The sequence below is a fragment of the Aptenodytes patagonicus genome, chromosome 8 (assembly GCF_965638725.1).
Source record: "Aptenodytes patagonicus chromosome 8, bAptPat1.pri.cur, whole genome shotgun sequence".
NCBI classification, from domain to species: domain Eukaryota; kingdom Metazoa; phylum Chordata; class Aves; order Sphenisciformes; family Spheniscidae; genus Aptenodytes; species Aptenodytes patagonicus.
Window position 1 is genome coordinate 14,223,598 of NC_134956.1, and position 18,007 is coordinate 14,241,604.

The window sequence follows — 18,007 nt, forward strand, 5'->3', positions numbered from 1 at the left end:
GCACAGGATGACGTCTTAATGTGTACTGCTGCTTGATGGCACAGCTTTATGGCAGGTGAGAATGTTGCTTTGCCATTCATTCAAATTTCTGCAGACCCATTCTAGCTTGAGCATGTGTAAAGCTTCTCAGTATTTTCCTGTGAAAAGATAATCACTTTATCTTGCATCATCAACCTCAGTGCTGTGTGATCATTTGTCCAATAGGGGGGAAAAAAAGAGTACAATATCATCTCTTTTCAGCAGGATGCTGTTAGATGGACAACTAAATATCTGCTGACTATAGGAAGATATAGCAAAGTCTCACAGGCACGTATGTAATAAGCGAATGATTAAGTAAGTCTCAAAGATGGAGAAGTTAAAATCTGTGAGTAAAGCAGCAGAATGGTTAAATATTGTGTCTGAATCTTTCTACAGAGAAAGAGGGTGAAGATCTGCCCAGTCAGGGATCAGTTTTCCAAGGACGACAGACAGGAAGCTAGACAACACACACATAATACAGAATTGATTATTGAAAAGTTAGATGAATAAGAAATGAACAGAGTGCCAGAACCAATAAATGCATGTCCCCGAGCAAGACCTGAAGAAGCAAACAACTGAACTGCAGAATTTACTGAATACTTTTTTTATTATTATTTTAAACTGAGCATCAAAAAAAGATATTTTGAATAGGGGTAGGCCTGAGGGAAAGACATTGATCCTTTGTGGGAGTGAAATGTGTTTGGGCTGTATTGATGTAGCCTACAGGGAACTATTAGGCGCAGGTAATAAAAACTGAGCTGTCTGTGGTTTGTTCATAGCAGTGACAGTGACGTGCCCTTCTGATCCCTCTCCTCTCCTTGTTTTATCCCTTCCTGGCTCCCTTTCCCCTAGCTCCCTCTTGTGCTTACTTTCTTCTAGTTGAAATATTTCCTTTCATTGTACATTCCTGATTATGTATTGTTCTGTTACCAGTATCTAGACATGTCTCAAGACTGGTGTAGAAGTACTTCAGTGCTACTTCATTTTTAGGAATCTTTCGTAGTCATGTTGGAGACTCATGGGCTCCATTTGGGCTGGGAATAGGGGGAAGGAGACAGCATGTGATTTGCACATGGTTAAAGTTAGTGGTTCAGCCCCATCCTCAGCTCAGTTTGTTTTTCAGACTTGCTGAGTCCCCTGAAGAAATGGAAGTCTCGCTACTTGATGGAGCAGAATGTTAAGAAGTTGCTGAGGCCACTGTCTCCCGTCACCCCTCCACCTCCCATCCCTTCAGTTCCTGGCTCAGTGAGCCCACAGCTGACTACACCCTGCTCATCGCTGCCAGGAGAGGAGGAGAGTCGCAATGGTTATGGCATGATGTTCTCACCAATTCCTTCTCTGGCTGCTAGTCGCTGCAATACTCCACTACAGTTTGAGGTAAATCTGACCAGGGACTGGGAGTGCTAAGAAGAGAGGAACTAGAATATTTGCAGCAGAGGTAGCACTAAGGACACCTTCCTTTTTGAGTATGTGGCTATATTCCTGAGCAGCAGCAGCATGTCAGACTCAAGCACTACTGCCTTTCTCCTCTACTCCACTTCTGGCCAAATCTCCTGCTCTATTAAATGTTAAACCTTGCTGCAGCCCAGCCTCCCCTCACTTTGTAGCTATCAGTAACATTAGTCTAATTCTTTTCTCCATTTCTGCACAGTAGCTCCCAAATTTTGCAGACTTTTCAGTGTTCTTTAGTCATCTTCCCCACTTCAGATCTCTGTGCCAATGTGGCTTCCAATCCCTGCCTCTTCCAAAGGGTGCAACAGTGCTCCACTTCTCAAAGGCTGTCTGACATCCTTGGTTCCTCTTTCCCTAAACAGCTTTCAGTAACCCCAAGTATGGTAGAAATACTTTACATCAGCTTCCACTATATCCTTTGTTTTTCCTTTCCCTTGATTGGGTAGGAGGAAAATACCTTATACCTTTGATTTCTTGATAGTTTCCTTTTTGCAAAAATCTGCAGAAGTGCTGAGCAGGCTGTGTAGGTAGTTTCCCTTGCTCTAAACTCTATGGGAGAGTTAACAGCATCCATCCAGCTAGGACCTTCCACTTTGTGTTGCTGCTCTGTGCCTGTGAATAAGGATCATGCTGTTTGCAGTTTTAGTTTTATTTTCTAGTATTGCATATTTTCATTTAAAAAAAATTGAACTCTTCAGGCTGGCTGCTTACACTCTGCCAGTTAAAACCATTAAAAAAAAAAATTGTGCAGTGACAGACTGCTCCATACTAGGGACTGTTTTGCAGGAATCCCTCATCTGTTTTGCAACAGGGCAAACAGTCCTTTGTGGTATTTTTAGCTTAGTGTGCTTTGATTATTTTCTTTGACAGCCCTTTCTTCTAAGCTGTCTGAGGCAGATCTGTAGAGGTTAGCAGGGAAGATTGTGGAGCATTGAGGAGAGAGATGAAAGACTGTTTCAGGCACAGAGCTTGATTGGAAATGATCCTTACCTTTGCTCTGATTGAGGTGGCAGATCAGGGCAGTGTTGCCATGGACCTTCACAGTCCAGTCACTGATTTCCTGTCCCACGTTAGCGTTAGTTATTTTCGTTGCCATGTGTAAGACGTGGGAAGTCTGGATTTCACTGGGCATCTATACCTTACTTGCCCCTTTTACCTTTTTTCCCCTTGAAAAGAGTCTAACAGCTCAGTAGACCATAGGCTTCTGTGTTCAGAATTTTTTATTTCTCTCAATGCAGCTCATTCATAATACTGCTATTTTAATGTCATGCCTGTTTCATTTAGCTACCATCAATTCCACCTTGAGTGAATGCATCTCCCCACGTATAAAGCTTTATACTTCAGTCCTATGGCACTGTGGGAAGAGAACAACAGAAAGATTCTTCCATCAGTTCCCAAGCTTCCTCAAGCGAGCGGAAGATGTCGCTTGACATCTTGGCTTGCCAAGGAACACATTTTTGAAAGCTCTGGCTTTTAAGAAACTTCCTTCTTGGTTAATTTTCTAGCTGCTCTCTGAGGAGCTTGTATCATAAGCTTCTGAAGCTCTGGTTGGTCGGGTTTTTACAGACTGAGTTTTTTCAGACTGTTTTGGGACTTCAGATTGGAAACAAATTGGAGGATGCTTAGCCCCTCCTATATTCATAGGAGCGACTAGAAGCGTGATGACACGCATCTACCTTTTCTGTGGAGTTTGTCAGAAGCTTTTTTAGCGAAGAAGTTTCTGAGATTCCTCAGTTTTCTGAGTGTTTCTGCTTTGCAGAGGACAGTGACTCCTGCCATATTTCTCTGATGGCAACGTACCTCTGGGAAACCTTCTTCCTTTCTGATTCTGTTTTAGGCCTGCTCAGTAGCATGGAAAGGAAAGTGCTTGGGAAGGAGGCCTTAACCATGCCATCACGTGCGAACGCTGCCTTCCACTGATAGGTGCTCAGATGATATGTTACGACATTTCATAAAGCTGTCCATTCACACCTCTTCTCTTGACTTTAGCTGGAAAGGTGGCCCACAGTGGATTGAAGGAGACATTTTTGTTTTCTAGTATAAAGTTTGTGAAAGTTCACTATAGTGTTTGGGGGATCTTAGTTTACCTTTTCGGCAAAACCAGGCTTTCCATCTCTCCCGTGTTCTCAGACTAAACACCATAAATGGCTGTCTCTGTATTTCAAGGTGCAAACTCCATCTGACAGCATCAGGAATATAAAGAATAAGATGCTTCATTTCTTAACATTTATGTGCTCTGTTTTGGGTACTAAGTTACAGCATGAAACACAGTAACCCAGTCCTGTCTCTGTGCTTCCAGGAAGCTTTAGAAACTACTTAACCAAGGGAGTTGCCATCCAGGCTGGGGCCAGTTCATGGGATAGTCGTTTTGTTTTTTGTGGTGTGGTTTTTTTTTTTTTTTTTTAGAATAGCCATTGCTAACCCCTCTGCTTGTTTTTTAATTGATTTTATTTTGCTTCTTGACTTTTTAAGTAGATGAATAACAAGATGCTTTTCCCTCCTCTAGAACGTATCTTCCCCTGAGAGTTCCCCTGCGCATAGGCCTGAGTCCATGTCACCCGAGGTAGTTATCACACCGTCTCAATTGCATCTGAGGTCGGGAGCATGTGTGCTTGTGTGTGCATTTGAGGCCATGGTGGGAGGGGAGGGATGAGAGGTGCGGGGGCAAGTGGGAATAAAGGTGGAGCATCAGTCACAATAAGGCTGAGGAGAGTTTTCAGGGTTATCACAAGAGAGCAAACAAATTGAAGACTGGAATTTTTTATTCACTTGTTGACACTGGTGGGAAACAAGCAGTGTGAAGACTTGGTATGTCTCAGCTCCTGAGTTGAATGCAAGAGGACTGGGGTTTGAAATACCATAATCAACTTCAGCCACGGCCCAGCAGATAAGTGGTGTGTGATATTTACTCAGAAGCAGCAAAATGACTATGGGGGAAGAAAAGGGAAAGCATTCGCTATGAGTTTTGACTTGCGAGGACACAGTGGGGCACCTGACCTGCTCTCTTCAGCCTTGATTTATCACCTGTTCACTTGCAGACTTAAAATGTTGAGGAGATACCAGAAAGTAGTGCTTTGTTTGCCTGCTGGCCTATTGTAAACTATGAGTGGAAGTACCTTGCTCAGAGACTGTTTCATAACAGAAAATACGCACTCATCTCCAATGTGGTAGGTTAGTTGGAGCTGTAATACAGCAGAAGAAACATTCTCAGCAGCAGCAGTAGGGCAGAGCTGGTGCCTGGTGCTGCTGTGTTTTTCCCTAAGCACTGTAGTCCTGCAAAGAGGATGAAATCGTGTCAGTTATGCTCATTGTCTGAGATCCTGACATATTAACATGGTGAAGGAGACGATTATGCCGTTGCCCTGGAGGTTTTTTGGCACTTAAAGTAGATAAATGGATATACCATTGTGTCAGTGCCTAGTGCTTCAGAAACTGTGACAGTGCAAAGATGATGCCATTATGATTTTGTTAGAGAATGTAAAATGTAGAAATGCAGTATAAATTAAATGAATGTACTATTGTTAGAGATTTCCAAAGCTCACAATAAGTGAAAACAAATGGCTTGGAGGTCCTGGGCGTTTTATTGTTAGGAAGTTAGTAGTGGCTGATGTGGGACAGTCAAGAACTTGGCTAATAAAACCAGCAAATGGACAGCAGATCTTTTCTGTTCTCTCCCCATAATGAACCTAGCTAGTACTATGTGTTAACATCAACTTTGGGACATATGAGGCAATTGAAAATGCTGGTTTTTCTTCATTGACTGCCCGGGGATAGTGCTGAGCCTTATCCTCTTGCTGCAGTAAGACTGCTAAAGGGGAAGGGGCATCTCGTATTGGACAGCTAAACTGATTATTATTCGGTCTTAGTCATTCCCCTGTAGAATGAGCAGAACAGTGCAGGGAAGGGCCAAAGGGGTGATCAGAAAGGAACAGGAAAGCAGTAAGCTAGCATTGTACGGAGTACTTCCTGACTAAGTTTCTCTCCCTACCCTTGCCTGACCCTTTTCCTGACTTCCCACCCCCCTCCTATATCCTTCTTGGATTTTCCAGCTCTGCCTCCGATCCGACCTGGATTTGAAGGGTGGGTATGTGGATTCCGGTGCAAACACCTGCCCAGAACGACCATCGCTGCTCAGCTTCGGATCCTCTGATCTGACTCCACAACCCTCCATAAACTCTACTTCAGAGATGAACTTCCCAGGGAAGAGTGGGGAAGCACAGATGCTGCTACGAAGCTCTGATCAGGCTTTTCGGACAGAGTTTAATTTAATGTATGCCTTCTCCCCATTGAACGCTATGCCACGTGTAGATGGGTTGTTGCGGGGATCTGCTCCTTTGGGAGAGAGGAAGCCAATGAATTCGGAAGCGGGATGCTGTAGCTCTCCTGCCGAAGGATATTTCAGCAGACACGAGTCAGGGCTGCTTAAAGAGACAGTGCATGGATCCATATCTCCCTGCGGCGAGAAGGCTTGTGAAGGCGTCAGATCTGCTCCCCAGAATCCGCCACAAAGGAAGAAGGCAAGTATTCTTGTAAAAGAAACTCTTAAGATTGCAGGAATCTGAGCAGGAACAGTCGGCACCATGGGAAAGACTTACAGGGAGAACAAAGAGAGCAGAATACAACTAAAATGTAGGCTGGGCAACAGTGCCTGGATGAAAACAGTCTAGAAGTTGTTAAAAGAGAGCGAGCTACCCTTTAGGCAAGACTTTGATGTGAGAGGTGGAAGAAAAGGACCACAATGAAAATACCTCTTCTGAAAGCACAGAAAGGAGAGCGTGATGCTTGCAGCTTTCATAAACAGATGTTAAACTGAGACGTGACCCAGAACAGTAACACAGTGCAACTGTACTAGTTGGTGGAGGTGTTACTTACCAGGATGAAAAGGGTCCTTACTAGGAAAGAGGGTCTAATGTTTAAAAAAAAACCCGAAAACAAAAAACAAACCACAGGCTGTTTATTAGAAGCTATTAGAACAGTTCCATTAATATAGAAACATAGTAACATTGCCAGAACAGTAGGTGAAGGTTGTTACTTAAATTTTAGCTCTTTGAAACTAAAACCGCAGGTATATTGTCTAAAGAAAGCAAATGCATGTTGGCTTTAGAACACGAAATGGCGTGTTCTAAAGCAGGCCAGTGACCCTGATGGGACTAAAACTGAGTGAAAAAGACAAATGAGGCGTTGCTATGATAAAAATGGGTACTCATGGGACAAATAAACATACACTTGTGGAGATGTGTATTGGTGCCTTTTCCTGTACTTGGATTTTTTTTTTTTTTTAACTGCGAGTGTGGTAACTCAGATCACTTGTATAAGTGTCCAGCTGGATGGAAAATCTTATTTCCATTCCATTTCTGGAGGGCTTTGATTTTTTCCTTTGGTTTTCTTTTAAAGTTACACTTACCTTAAAACCTTCATATGTTGAGTTACTTTTGGAAATATCCTGTTCAAAGCCTTCTATACAGGCATTGAATCATAGTTGATGAATTCTTCAGCAGAGCTGCCTTCTGCGAGTGCTTTATGGTGTCTGTGCCTCATAATAACTCTTAAGGGAAGGTACAGTGAAAGGTAAGCGCTCAGCTGGAAATACTTGTGTGTTTTTGGTTCTGCTGTCCCTGTGTTACGAGACTGCATTATCTGGGACCTTTTGATCTGTGCCTTTGACAAATTTGAGACTGCTTTGCACAAAATACATGATACCTTTTCTAAAAGTAATTTATTTAGGTGATAGTGCTGGAAGGTTGCAATACTGGCTGCTGAACCACCATAGCAGGAACCTGCTCTAAGCAGGTTAAAATTCTGTGTGAGGCCTTACCAAGTTTTTAGCATTAATGTGGCTGAACTAGTACAGGTGAACAGGACTCTCTGAAGATACCAGTTCTGTGAAGGAGGTTCTTATTCTCTGGTTTTGAGATGTACAGATACTGATACACATTTTATATAATGTCACAAACCAGAGAGAGGGAGTGAAGGGTGTTGAGAGGAGGATACAGAGGCTTGACACTTGAATATGTGAGCATATACTGATGTGAAATTCCAGATTGTTGGAGAAGCAAACTAGCTGGATATTTCCGCTGAAGTATTGGTCATAAATAGTAAAATGTGGGTGAGCATGGCAGTTGATGAGTGATCCAAATTTGTACCATTTAGCTCTTTTTCCAGAGTGCCTGCAGATTCAGGAAGATTTTATAATCCCAATATACCTTTTAAAGTTTTATCTGCAAACCCAGAGAAATAGATTTTAAAAATGGTGCGTGGGCATGTTCCTCCCCCTGTCCTAGTCCATTGCGTTCCCTGACTCATGGCTGTATTTTTCTCTCCCAGGTATCTCTACTAGAATATCGCAAGCGGAAACAAGAAGCCAAGGAGGGAGGCGATTCAGTGCGATGTACAGGGACTCCTACCCGACAGGGCAGCAGCAGTTCTGTGACTGACACAGATGGCAACAGCCTGCTGGGCTCCGTAGTACGAACCCCGTCCTCCCCACAAAGTGGCTTCTCCCCTTCTCATCCCTCCCTGCCTCATGTAGAGGACATCAGCCCACCAGACTCGAGGGGGGCTAGTTCCTCAACATCTCTCAGCAAATCCCAGGAGAACATCAGCAGTAGGTGGTGAGTGTTATCCTTCCAAGCAAGCCTGAGATTGCTCCACAGAGAAGGACCAAACTCTCTAGGGGGCATTTCCACAACAATAAGTGCAGTTGGATGGATTTTTTTTGTTCTCTTTTGTAATCGCTAAACAACCATGAATGATACCAGCAGCCTTCTCAGCCTGCCCTTTAGTTCTTGGTTTAGATACCAAAAATCTGTCCTGAAAGATACGAAGTTAAACAGTTGTCTATCTCTTCCACCAGTTTCCTTTTAAGGTCTCAGGTTTCAAGGTCTTACTCTTGCGATGAGAATTTAATCCAGGTCTTTTCTCGGTGAGCCTCCACTCTGTTTGGACATGTGTGACTAAGTCAAATCTATTCAGAAGGAAAGCTCTAACAGAGCCCTCTGCAACTTTGCATGTGAGAAGCAGGGACAGTGAAACAACTCCAGCTTCTCTAATGCCTTGCACATATAGCTTGAAGAGCAGTTACCAGACTGCAGTCGGTGGCTTGCCAAAGGCCTGGAAAAAACACCTTTATCGTGTTACCATGAGAAGGTTTGATAAGGGGAAAGGCTGGTCTTCAAAAACTTTGAACCTGATAGTAATGTCTGGTCCAAAAAATAAAGTACTGCAGCACTGAAATGCGGAGTGTTGCATTACAGTGTCAGCGCAGTGATGGTTAGGGTGTTCTGCTGATGGGAGCTATGTAGTACACTGGCTCTGCTGCTTTGTATTCAAGTTCTGTTCTTGGACACCGCAATCAAAAAGGCATACCTTTCTTAATGCTGATTCGCCACGTACGCAGCTGTGTCACTGCTCATGTAATGGCAGGGGGATGGCAAGGGAAGAGATGCTAAGCAATGCTGAAGGTAGTGAGAAGTATGAAGTCTGTGTTGAAAGTGCTTGAGAAACATTGTTTTGGGTGAATTTGCAGGAGTAATAAGATCTGTTTCCTTCCCTTTTCCAATCTTCCATTACCCTTCAAGTGGAAATTTATAGAAATAATTTGTCTTGTACCTCTCTGACAGTACTCTGTCTGCCAGGTGACCTTTTGCCAGATGTTGGGACTGGCCACAGCTGAGACCGTCAGCTGATGATTAGTTTATAATCATTATTTTATAATCAAATATTATTCTGTGCGAGTGTTGATGTCCCATGCCCTTCTCCTCCTGTGCCACTTCCTTCTGCCTGCAAAAGGGTAAAAGAAAAACCTAGCTGATTGAAAAGAAAAAAAAAATAGTTCGGGGTGAGGTGTCAGTGTGGCAACCTTGCTCTAGTATGATGTTTTGTATTCTGTGAGCTTCACCTGCTGCTTCTCAGCAGGTGCTCTGGATTCAGTTTCTCACACAGTTTCATGAGTAAGTATTGTGTGGGAATAAAGACCATATTGTTATGGGACACTGGATATAAAGTTGAAACTGTGCTGATACATTTTGAAATGGGATTAAGCAGATTTGCTGCCTTTTAAATTCTTGTTCTTCTGTGTTTTAGTGGGCAAGACTAACAAACGTACAGTCCCCTTCTACTTTTAAAAAATATATTAGAAACTGCATGTTACTGAGTTAAAGTTGTGACCCAATTTCACCTTTAACTCTGAGTGCTTACATTTCAGATACATTTCCAAATATTCACAATTATATAATATTAGGGACAGAAGAAAATGGTGGGAACTAAAATTACGTGCCTTAATTTTTAGAGTTGTCCAGATTTTTGCTGAATTCTACAATATTTGCCAATAGCTTTCATTTAAAAAAAATTAAGTTTCTGTCTCTTTCAGTTGCCAAGATACAGCCATCACAATGTAAACAGATGTGCTGCTGCCCAGTAAACCCAGCCTTGCAGAAAACTGTCTCCAGCAAAACAATAGCAGCAACGAAGGTGTGAATTCACCCCCTCACCCCATTCACCTCCATGAGGTGTGAACTCTGGCCCCTTCTCCCTTCTGCTTCAGTGAGGGGTGAACTTCAATGTCTGGGCTATTTTTTTTTTTCTTTTTAAAAAAACGAAAAAAGCTAATGCAAAGCACAGTTTTTAATATATCTTTAAAAAAGAAAAAAATTAAATACAGAAATCTGTTAATACGGTGTTAAGCTGCGTGCTTACATGATATGCAGTGCATTTAATATTATACTAAATATTTAAATTCAGGCATTTTTAAGGCGCGTGTTCTTCAGTGTCTAGGGTAAAGGCATTGTGAATCCCTGATCAAGGTGCTACTATCTTATAGGTTAAAACACATATTTCTAAAGAGATTTGGATGGTCCTGTGCATGGGAGATTGAATATTGACCCAAGGGTCTGGGGTTTGTCTGTGGCTGTTTTTCTTCTACAGATTGGCTTTAGGAAAGCCACTTCACCTGTTTTTTCACCCTCAGACTAGACACTTGTACTGTATAATGAAACAAGATCTAGCACTAATCTTGAGCGGAGAGTTTTCACATTACAGAATAAATGGGATAAAGTAGCATTAATGGCCAACGTAGCTCTGCTCCAGGAACGTTGCATTACCTGACTGTACTATCTTGACACTGTATTATCATAAAGGTATTGGGTTTGCTTCTTTTTAGTTTGAATAAAAGTAACCTATGCAAAATAGCTGCATCTAATTTGAAAACAATACCAGGATTTTCAAAATGCTGTTGAATCTCAAAACAATTTTTCTGGGAGAAGGTGTCCTTGTAATCAGGTGATCTACTGAAGTGGATGTTTATACCACGTTTTTGATAAGAGTAAAGATTTTGTATTTCTGAGGGCAGCGCTATCACGGTAGCCGGTGACTGGCAGTGTAAGATCCCACAGGAGGCTATTTGCATTGCAAAAGCAGTTCAGAAGTTTATTCCTCATCTGTCTAGAGAGCTGGTGGTCTCTGATCCCTCCCTTCTGTGGTAGGGGTTTGCATTTGCACTAACATCATACCAGTGAATTTAAGCAGAAACTTAAACTTGTCCTGTGATTATACCGAGGACCCCACAGCCCCCTCGTGCGTTGGTCACGTTGCTCTTGGCTGCGTAATAGCAATCCTCAGCTGTTACTGGGTTTTTGTTGCAGGATGGTCCCAACGTCAGTGGAGAGGCTTCGAGAGGGCCAAGGCATACTTGAGAAGGTGCTGCGAAGTGGTGCAAAGGTATCCCAGAGAAATGAGTCCTCACCTACCTGTGACAGTGCTGTTGAGAGAGATGCAGGTAGGAAGATGAAACTTTTGAACACTTGGTTGGTGGGAAATGATGGGCTCAGATAACTTTGCAAACTTGTCTATGAAGTTAGTTGTACCTTCATCTTTAACATGTACCATGCATCTTTAATGCTTTATGAGAGCCTTCTGCAAACCATGCTTTATTGTTATTCAGATACTGCCTGAGCCTATACCCCTCTTCTGGTAGACCTGGAAGAGCTCCAGATTTCTCCAGGGTTTGGATTCAAGACTACCTGCATCTTGGCTCTGGCAGGGACAGCTTCTTTGTTCTTGGACAGATGAGTTAAGCAGCACTGCCTCAATTGCCCCTGTGTCTTGGGAATGAAAGTGCTATCACTTAATAATTCTAGTTGGCTGAACATCCAGATAAATGTATTACCACACTAAAATGCAGGTGTAGGCTTTAGGCAGTGCTAAGAACTAATTTAGCTTCCAAGCCTTACTTCAGCTCTTTTTGAAGTTACTTGATTCCCTGAGTTATGATATTTGTCAGTTTTGTGAAATGCACCTCCTTACTGAGATGAATTCAGTTCTGTGTTGAAGTTCCTTTCTTCTCCGAATAAAGCGTTGTCCTCACCAAGTAGCATGCAGGATCAGTGAGTGTTTGTAATTTGAGCTGAAATTATGCCCCTCTTTTACCGATCTGTGGTCTAAAGATGAGATGTGGCTTGCTGTGAGATGGACAGATCACTTCATCATTGCCTAATTTCTCAGCTGTGAAATGGAGTTATTTTTCTTTCATTTATTTTGCAGTCTCTGTTGAACATGATTGTTTTTCTCTAACAGATAGTGCCCTCAGAACCCTGATGGCACTTGGGACTTAGAGGGATGGATCATCATATTTAAATAACTTAGTCTGTGTGTTGCCATCAGCCCCTGCTTCCTCATAGCTGAGAACTGTTGTTAGAGACTCCTGGCTGATACGGTTACAGCTTGCTAATGATCTGTAGCAGGGATCTGAATCTCTCTGGAAGCCAGAACCTAGTCGTGTGGTATTTTAGACGTGGAAAGACTAGAGCCTCTAACCCAGGCTAGCACAGAGCGCTCTTTGGGTAATTCAGCAGCAACAGCAACTTTTGCCTTTGGGGTATCTCATTTCTGAGCATTTTAGGGCGAGTAGGTATTCACTTCATTCCAAGTCAGACTTTTTCCCCGGTTGCAGTAAGGTGTATTTGGGAGCACTTTCTGAAAACTGGCCTCTCACCTGGGGTTTCGCTATCTTTGTATTCCTAAGCACATCTCAACGCCTTTTCTTCATGTAGTCTTGAGAGGGAATGCTCTACCCTATCAAAAATTTCACTGGTTTCATGGGACTCTGCTAGGAGCCTGTCTTTCTCATACCAGTGGAAATGGCTGTCTCGGTGGTTATTTTTTAGAAGGGGAGGCAAAATCCAGACTCGCAACAGGCCTTTTGCCCACTGTAATCCGTACGGCTCTGGCTCTTCAGTGTCACCCAAGACTTAAGCTTGAGTTCGACTTTCAGCTACATCAATCTGTTCTTCCTCCTTGTTACATAAAACCCATCCCACTCCAGGTTGTGAAAACTTAATGCTGTAGCTGACAAAAGTCCTTTTGTCTCTTTCATCCTAGCACAGCAAAATATTTTTTTCTTCTTTTGTATATTCTGGCAATTTCTTCAGTAGCTTGTTCAGATTCTGCGAGCCACGTTCCCTCCCCCAGTTGCTGGTCCGCTTCTTAGCGAAACAAATGAGTGGCTGAGTCCCTGTCATTCTTGGTATCACCTGTAGGAGTTGTGAAGATACACAATTACTTGATGCTGCAACGGATGACAATATGAGGGGAACTAAAAACCCCAAACGTGGATGGTTTGCTGATGGGGCATGTAGGAATGAAATGGAATTGGTGTGTGTGCCACACTTGTGAGAATCGCAGCTGCTCTCAGTTAAAGCTGTCAGTTCATATATGCTTTAGGTTGACACAGGCCAGTACTGCCAAGAAAAGCAGTTCTTCTTTATGTCCTTCCTTGTGCAGGTATTAAGAAACGGGGGAGGGAAATGTTGGCTTTATCTTTTAAGTTTACATAAAGCAAATTCAGGAAGGTTATAGTTTATTCACCCTTTGTAATTTAGAGTCTTTTGATAGTCTTTAACTTGTCAAGGTTTTTTCTGTGAACAGTCACTGCCAGTAAGTTGTGCAGCCCTGCTGGTGTGCCTGGCCTTTTAAGAAACAATTTCTTCCAGAAGTCTTTAGATTTCTTCTGATTCTCACACTCCCGTTAATCACAACAATCTCCTGGATTGAACAGTTAGTCTCTTCTGTGCATGACTGCTTAACAAAACGTGCCCCAAACTTCAAGTTTTGCCTCTCTGCAGTGCAGCACTTGGAATGTGACCCACAGCAAACAGCTACTTGATGCATCAGATGTAGTTTCAGAAAATGGAAGGCGGCACAGGACACGTGCTGGAAGCTTCACGCCCCGGTCTCTGTGCAGGTCCTGTGCCTTGAGGAGGAAGGCTTCTGAACCTCAACAGCAGACAAGACAACTCCATCCAGGTTCCCGTTTAGCTAAGCCAGCAACCGTGATGTAGCACAGAGAGGATAACCACAGCAAAGCCATGGGCACTGCTGACACTGATGCTCGTGCCAGTGCATCTGGTGCAAAGCCAGACCTGTCTGGCAGAAGTACAGAGCAGGCTAAGGCAGCACGTCCTGTTTCATGACTGAGACACATCTGTCATATAAATTTGATACTAATACTAACACTATTTCACCAAGGCATTTCAAACGCAGCTGCTGAGAATCCCTGAGGTGCTGCAGATAAACAGCTCTGTCTCATTAGACTGCAACATAACTCTGATGTGAAATCTTCTAGTCCCACCAGTTTCACTCCCTCCTAAAGAAACTGTAACCCCGTGTTACAGTACTGGCAACTGAAAAACACGTGGCAAAGTGGCTGGGTCACTTGCAGTAGTTACTTCTTGCCTACCCCCGTTCAGGTTCAGTTATTTGGTAGGACAAGAAGCTCACCCACCGTCTTAAGATCGAGTGCTAGAAAGGCTTGCTCTGTCAAGAAGCCGCTTATTCCTCTTGATCTCTCACATAGCTAAGGCGGATCAGTGTGTACTGTGCTGCTGTTACCCCTCAAACTTCAAAGCATTTTCATCATCTTGCCCTGTTTCTGAAATTGGCGTTTCTGAGGTCTAAGAGCGACTCCGTTTGGAGCAGCTCAATTGACTTGTAAAGCATAACCCCCAAAACAGCAGCAGCGGTGCCGTCAGCCTTGGCAGCACGGGACTTCAGTCTTCGGCAGTGTCTGGATCTGCCTTTGAGGAAAACCTGCAGCGGGATCCTGCTGACGACCATCTAAGAAGGGACAGTTCTATCTCCCCAGCTGTAACTGTAGCCAATGTGGATTCCTGTGACCAAGGCTGAGTGGGGAATTGCTGAGTCCTTAGAAACTGCCTTCTGCCTCTCATACCCTTCTGGAAAGCCAAGGGGGCACAAGCTGTCTGTGTGGTGTCACCGGGTGCAGCCGTTCAGATAGGCTGGTCCAAGGCAGGTGAGCTTTGTGCTAAACCGGAGAGAGCTGGGGTAAGGGAAGCAGCAGTTCCTAATGTGTGTGGCTGATTTGTGCATGTTAAGGTTTTCCAGTTGCCTTTTGCTAGGGTTCTTCAGCTTCTGAACTGCTGATGGCTGGAGAAGCCGCTCTTGTCTCAGCTGTAGCTGGATGCAGAACGAGACGGCTGGGGTGCGTGCAGGTGTCATTTGAGAGGGAACTGCTGTGGCCGCAGTCCAGAGGGTGAGGTTTAATATCTTGCCTGTACATTGCAGACACAGCAGAAGGAGACACTCCAGAAGCCCACAAAGGACCAGCAGTTTACAGTCCTTCTCGATACAGCTACCAGGTAAATTCTTTCATATATTATCTGCCCATTCTGAAATAAAGCTTTTAACAGGATTAGGGGGGAAACTGCGTTTGGCTGCCAATTATTCCCAATCCTGCTGCACTAAGCACCTTTGGCACGAGAGGGAAGTAGGAAACGGGAAAGTCAGTCTGACGTGCCTTTTGTTTTATTTCCCCACTGACTTGTTCAGCTCCTGCAGTCTGACAGTCCCCAGGCAGAATCGCAGACCCTTCTCCAGCAGAGTTCCTCCCCCTACAGAGGACACCTTACTCCATCTCCTGGGTACAGCTATCGAGCAGCAGCACAGAGGACAGGACACAGCCTCTCTCATGGTTCCTCGGAAACATCCCTCTCCTCCACCTCGTACTCCAGCCCTGCCCACTCGGTCTCCACAGACTCCTCTGCCCTGTTTGCAGGGAATTCGGGGTATTACAGCAGCCAGCAGCACTCTGGCAGCGTCAGCGGCAGCCTCCTGAAGAAGAGCTGCCCTGCTGCTGCCAGCCCAGCACAGCAGACGGCTGTGGACTCTCTTTCCTCCGAGTCGGGCTCCCAGCCCTGCACAGGCACGTCGGGCTCCACCTCCGCTCCCCAAAGTGCTAGGTCACTACAGTCAGACTTGCGGACTATCAGTCTACCGAATTCTGGGCAGTCTGTTCTCTACCAGGGCTCCCGGGGGGCAGTGATTTCCAATGCACAACACTATCCGCACCGCGGGGGAAGCAGTGTCCATCAGTACAGACTTCAGCAGCTTCAAGGTTCTGGAGTAAAGACTCAGACAGGACTTTCCTAGGGCTGCCTGGACTCCAGGAGGACAAAACTGCCCATAGCTCTTTCCAGTCACCTCTGGAAGTGGCTCCTGGGCCAGTGTTGGGAGCTTGCACCTGATGCTGGGGTGCCAGGGGTCAGAGGCTGAGGTCTGAAATGCACGGGTGAGGTTTGTGAGCAGTATTGGCCTCTGGCCTTGTAGGAGAACGCAGATTTCTCTGGGGCAGAGACTGTAGCAAAGCTGTTCCCTGACGCGTGGGTACATTGCAACAAAAAAAAAAAAGGCAAAAAAAAAAAAAAAAAGCAAATGGTTCAAGTGCAATGACTGTGGTGCAGCCTCTGTCTCTTGTCCGTGCCCATGGCCATAGTCACTCATGCAGTACGGACATCTTTTTGAATACGAAAGCAGTTTAAGGAAAACTTGGGGGAAGTTGAACTCCAATCCCAAAGCTCTCTTTATAGGTCAGGTTCTCAGTGTGTTCTGGGGAGGGCTTTAATCCGTTACGATCATTCCAGTCACAAGCAGACGAGCGCACACGGCTGCCTTTGGGCCTGGGTCATGACTGCCGCGGTCGGAGCTTTTTCCAGGACAGCAGAGTCTCCACAATGTGAACTAGCACGGGGAGGGTTGGAGTGTGTGTGCCTGTCGCTGCAAAGGATCTGGGAGGCACTGTCGCGTGCCGCTCTGACGGCGCGCGATCGCCGCGTCCGTCGCAGGTCTGTGAACGGGAGCGTTGCTGGGGCGGTGCTGCCACATGCCACCGCGCCGGGGGGCTGCCGGTGCGCAGACACGCTGGGGGGGTGACCGGGGGCCTGATACGCAAAGTGGTGCTGCGGCGTGCGGGGGTCTGCCTGGCCGAGGAGCAGGGGGGCTGCAGAGAGGTGGTGGTTAGGTGTTTGGTGGGGACCCCGGTCTGTGCTGAGCCAGGCGCTCTCCGTGCAGCGCTGCGCGGGATGTCTTTCCCAGCCGCCGTCACCCGCCGAGCGTGGCAGCAGAGCCAGCCCAGACACAGTGCGCTGTCTGTTCAATTCCATACAATTGCCAGCTTTTTTCTCACTTGTTTACTGTAATATCGGGCGTGTTTTTATTTATCTAATTTTATATTCAGTTATAACCATAGTAGGTTAGCTAATATACGACAGGTGTCATCCCTGGTGCTGCAGTGGAACTTCTCCTTTCTCTTGGATAACATAATGCTGTGAGTCTGTCTCCCCTGTCTTTTCAGATGCACAGTCTTCTTCCTTTTTTAGGACTGTTACAGGTTTCTCTAATTCACAATTGAAATCAGGTGTTTGTTCAACCTAGGGGAGACTTTTAAAATATTGAAACAAAGAGTAACTTTCTCACACTGTCTGGCTGTGAGCGTGTTGGGATGGAACTTGTCACCCCGCAGTTGGGTGTCTGTATACTGTATAAAATAGGTGTAAACTTCACTCGGCTTAGCCCTGCGGGTGCTCTGAACAGCACGGGGCAGGCGGGCTCTGCCCTGCCGGGTGGCAGGAGGGGGCCGGGGGGGGCCCTGCGCAGAGGCTCCGGCACCTTTGGGCGCAGCAGGGGGGCAGGAGGGAGGGACCCTGGAAAGCTCTTGGAAAGGTGGGGGCTGTAGCTTCTTACTCTAGTGGAGTTTTTACACCATGCTGTAACATTTGAACTTTCACAAGAGATGTAATAATTTTGATAATAAAAATACTTAACTTGAAAACCAGTATTTGTGGAAGTCCCTTTCTGTTTCCTTACCACCTTCAGCGCTGGTGCCCAGGTCGCGGGGCGAGGGGGGGTGCATGTTGGAGTCTCTTCCCTGTCCCTGCAGGGTGAATGAAACCTTGCAGGAGCAGCCCTGCGGATCCTGCCCTTTTGCCAGCATTTCGGGTGAAGCCAAGGGCTGCTCCGGGGGCTGCAGTTCCTGAGGACAGGGAAATTCCCCGAGCTTCCTGGCTGGGGTTGTGAGATTGTGGCTGCACTGCTGCTCTTCTCGCCCAAGCTCATCTGAGGAGGAGATGGGGTGGAGGATGTCCCCTGCATTACTACACCTGCTTAAAAACCTGTTTTCTGGTGCGCTGGTGCCTGGGGCTTTTAGTTTTGATACTGCTTGCCTTTTCCTTAGGAAGCCTGAGATGGGCTG

General features: G+C 45.3%; 1 protein-coding gene across 3 annotated transcripts in view; it reads left to right on the forward strand.

The window, feature by feature from the left end:
* Nucleotides 1–17,590, forward strand: part of SETD5 (SET domain containing 5) — a 68,873-nt gene extending 51,283 nt beyond the window's left edge. The window contains exons 18-24 of one of the 3 annotated variants that reach the window (XM_076346443.1): nt 1,142–1,395; nt 3,977–4,033; nt 5,520–5,987; nt 7,795–8,081; nt 11,109–11,242; nt 15,046–15,119; nt 15,310–17,590. In XM_076346443.1, coding sequence (XP_076202558.1) covers nt 1,142–1,395; nt 3,977–4,033; nt 5,520–5,987; nt 7,795–8,081; nt 11,109–11,242; nt 15,046–15,119; nt 15,310–15,909 — 1,874 coding nt within the window. In that variant the 3' untranslated portion in view covers nt 15,910–17,590. Of the gene's footprint in view, nt 1–1,141; nt 1,396–3,976; nt 4,034–5,519; nt 5,988–7,794; nt 8,082–9,838; nt 9,902–11,108; nt 11,243–11,407; nt 12,918–15,045; nt 15,120–15,309 lie in introns of those variants that run through there. The other 2 variants (XM_076346444.1, XM_076346445.1) reach the window with 2 other exon arrangements.
* Nucleotides 17,591–18,007: the final 417 nt, after the last annotated feature.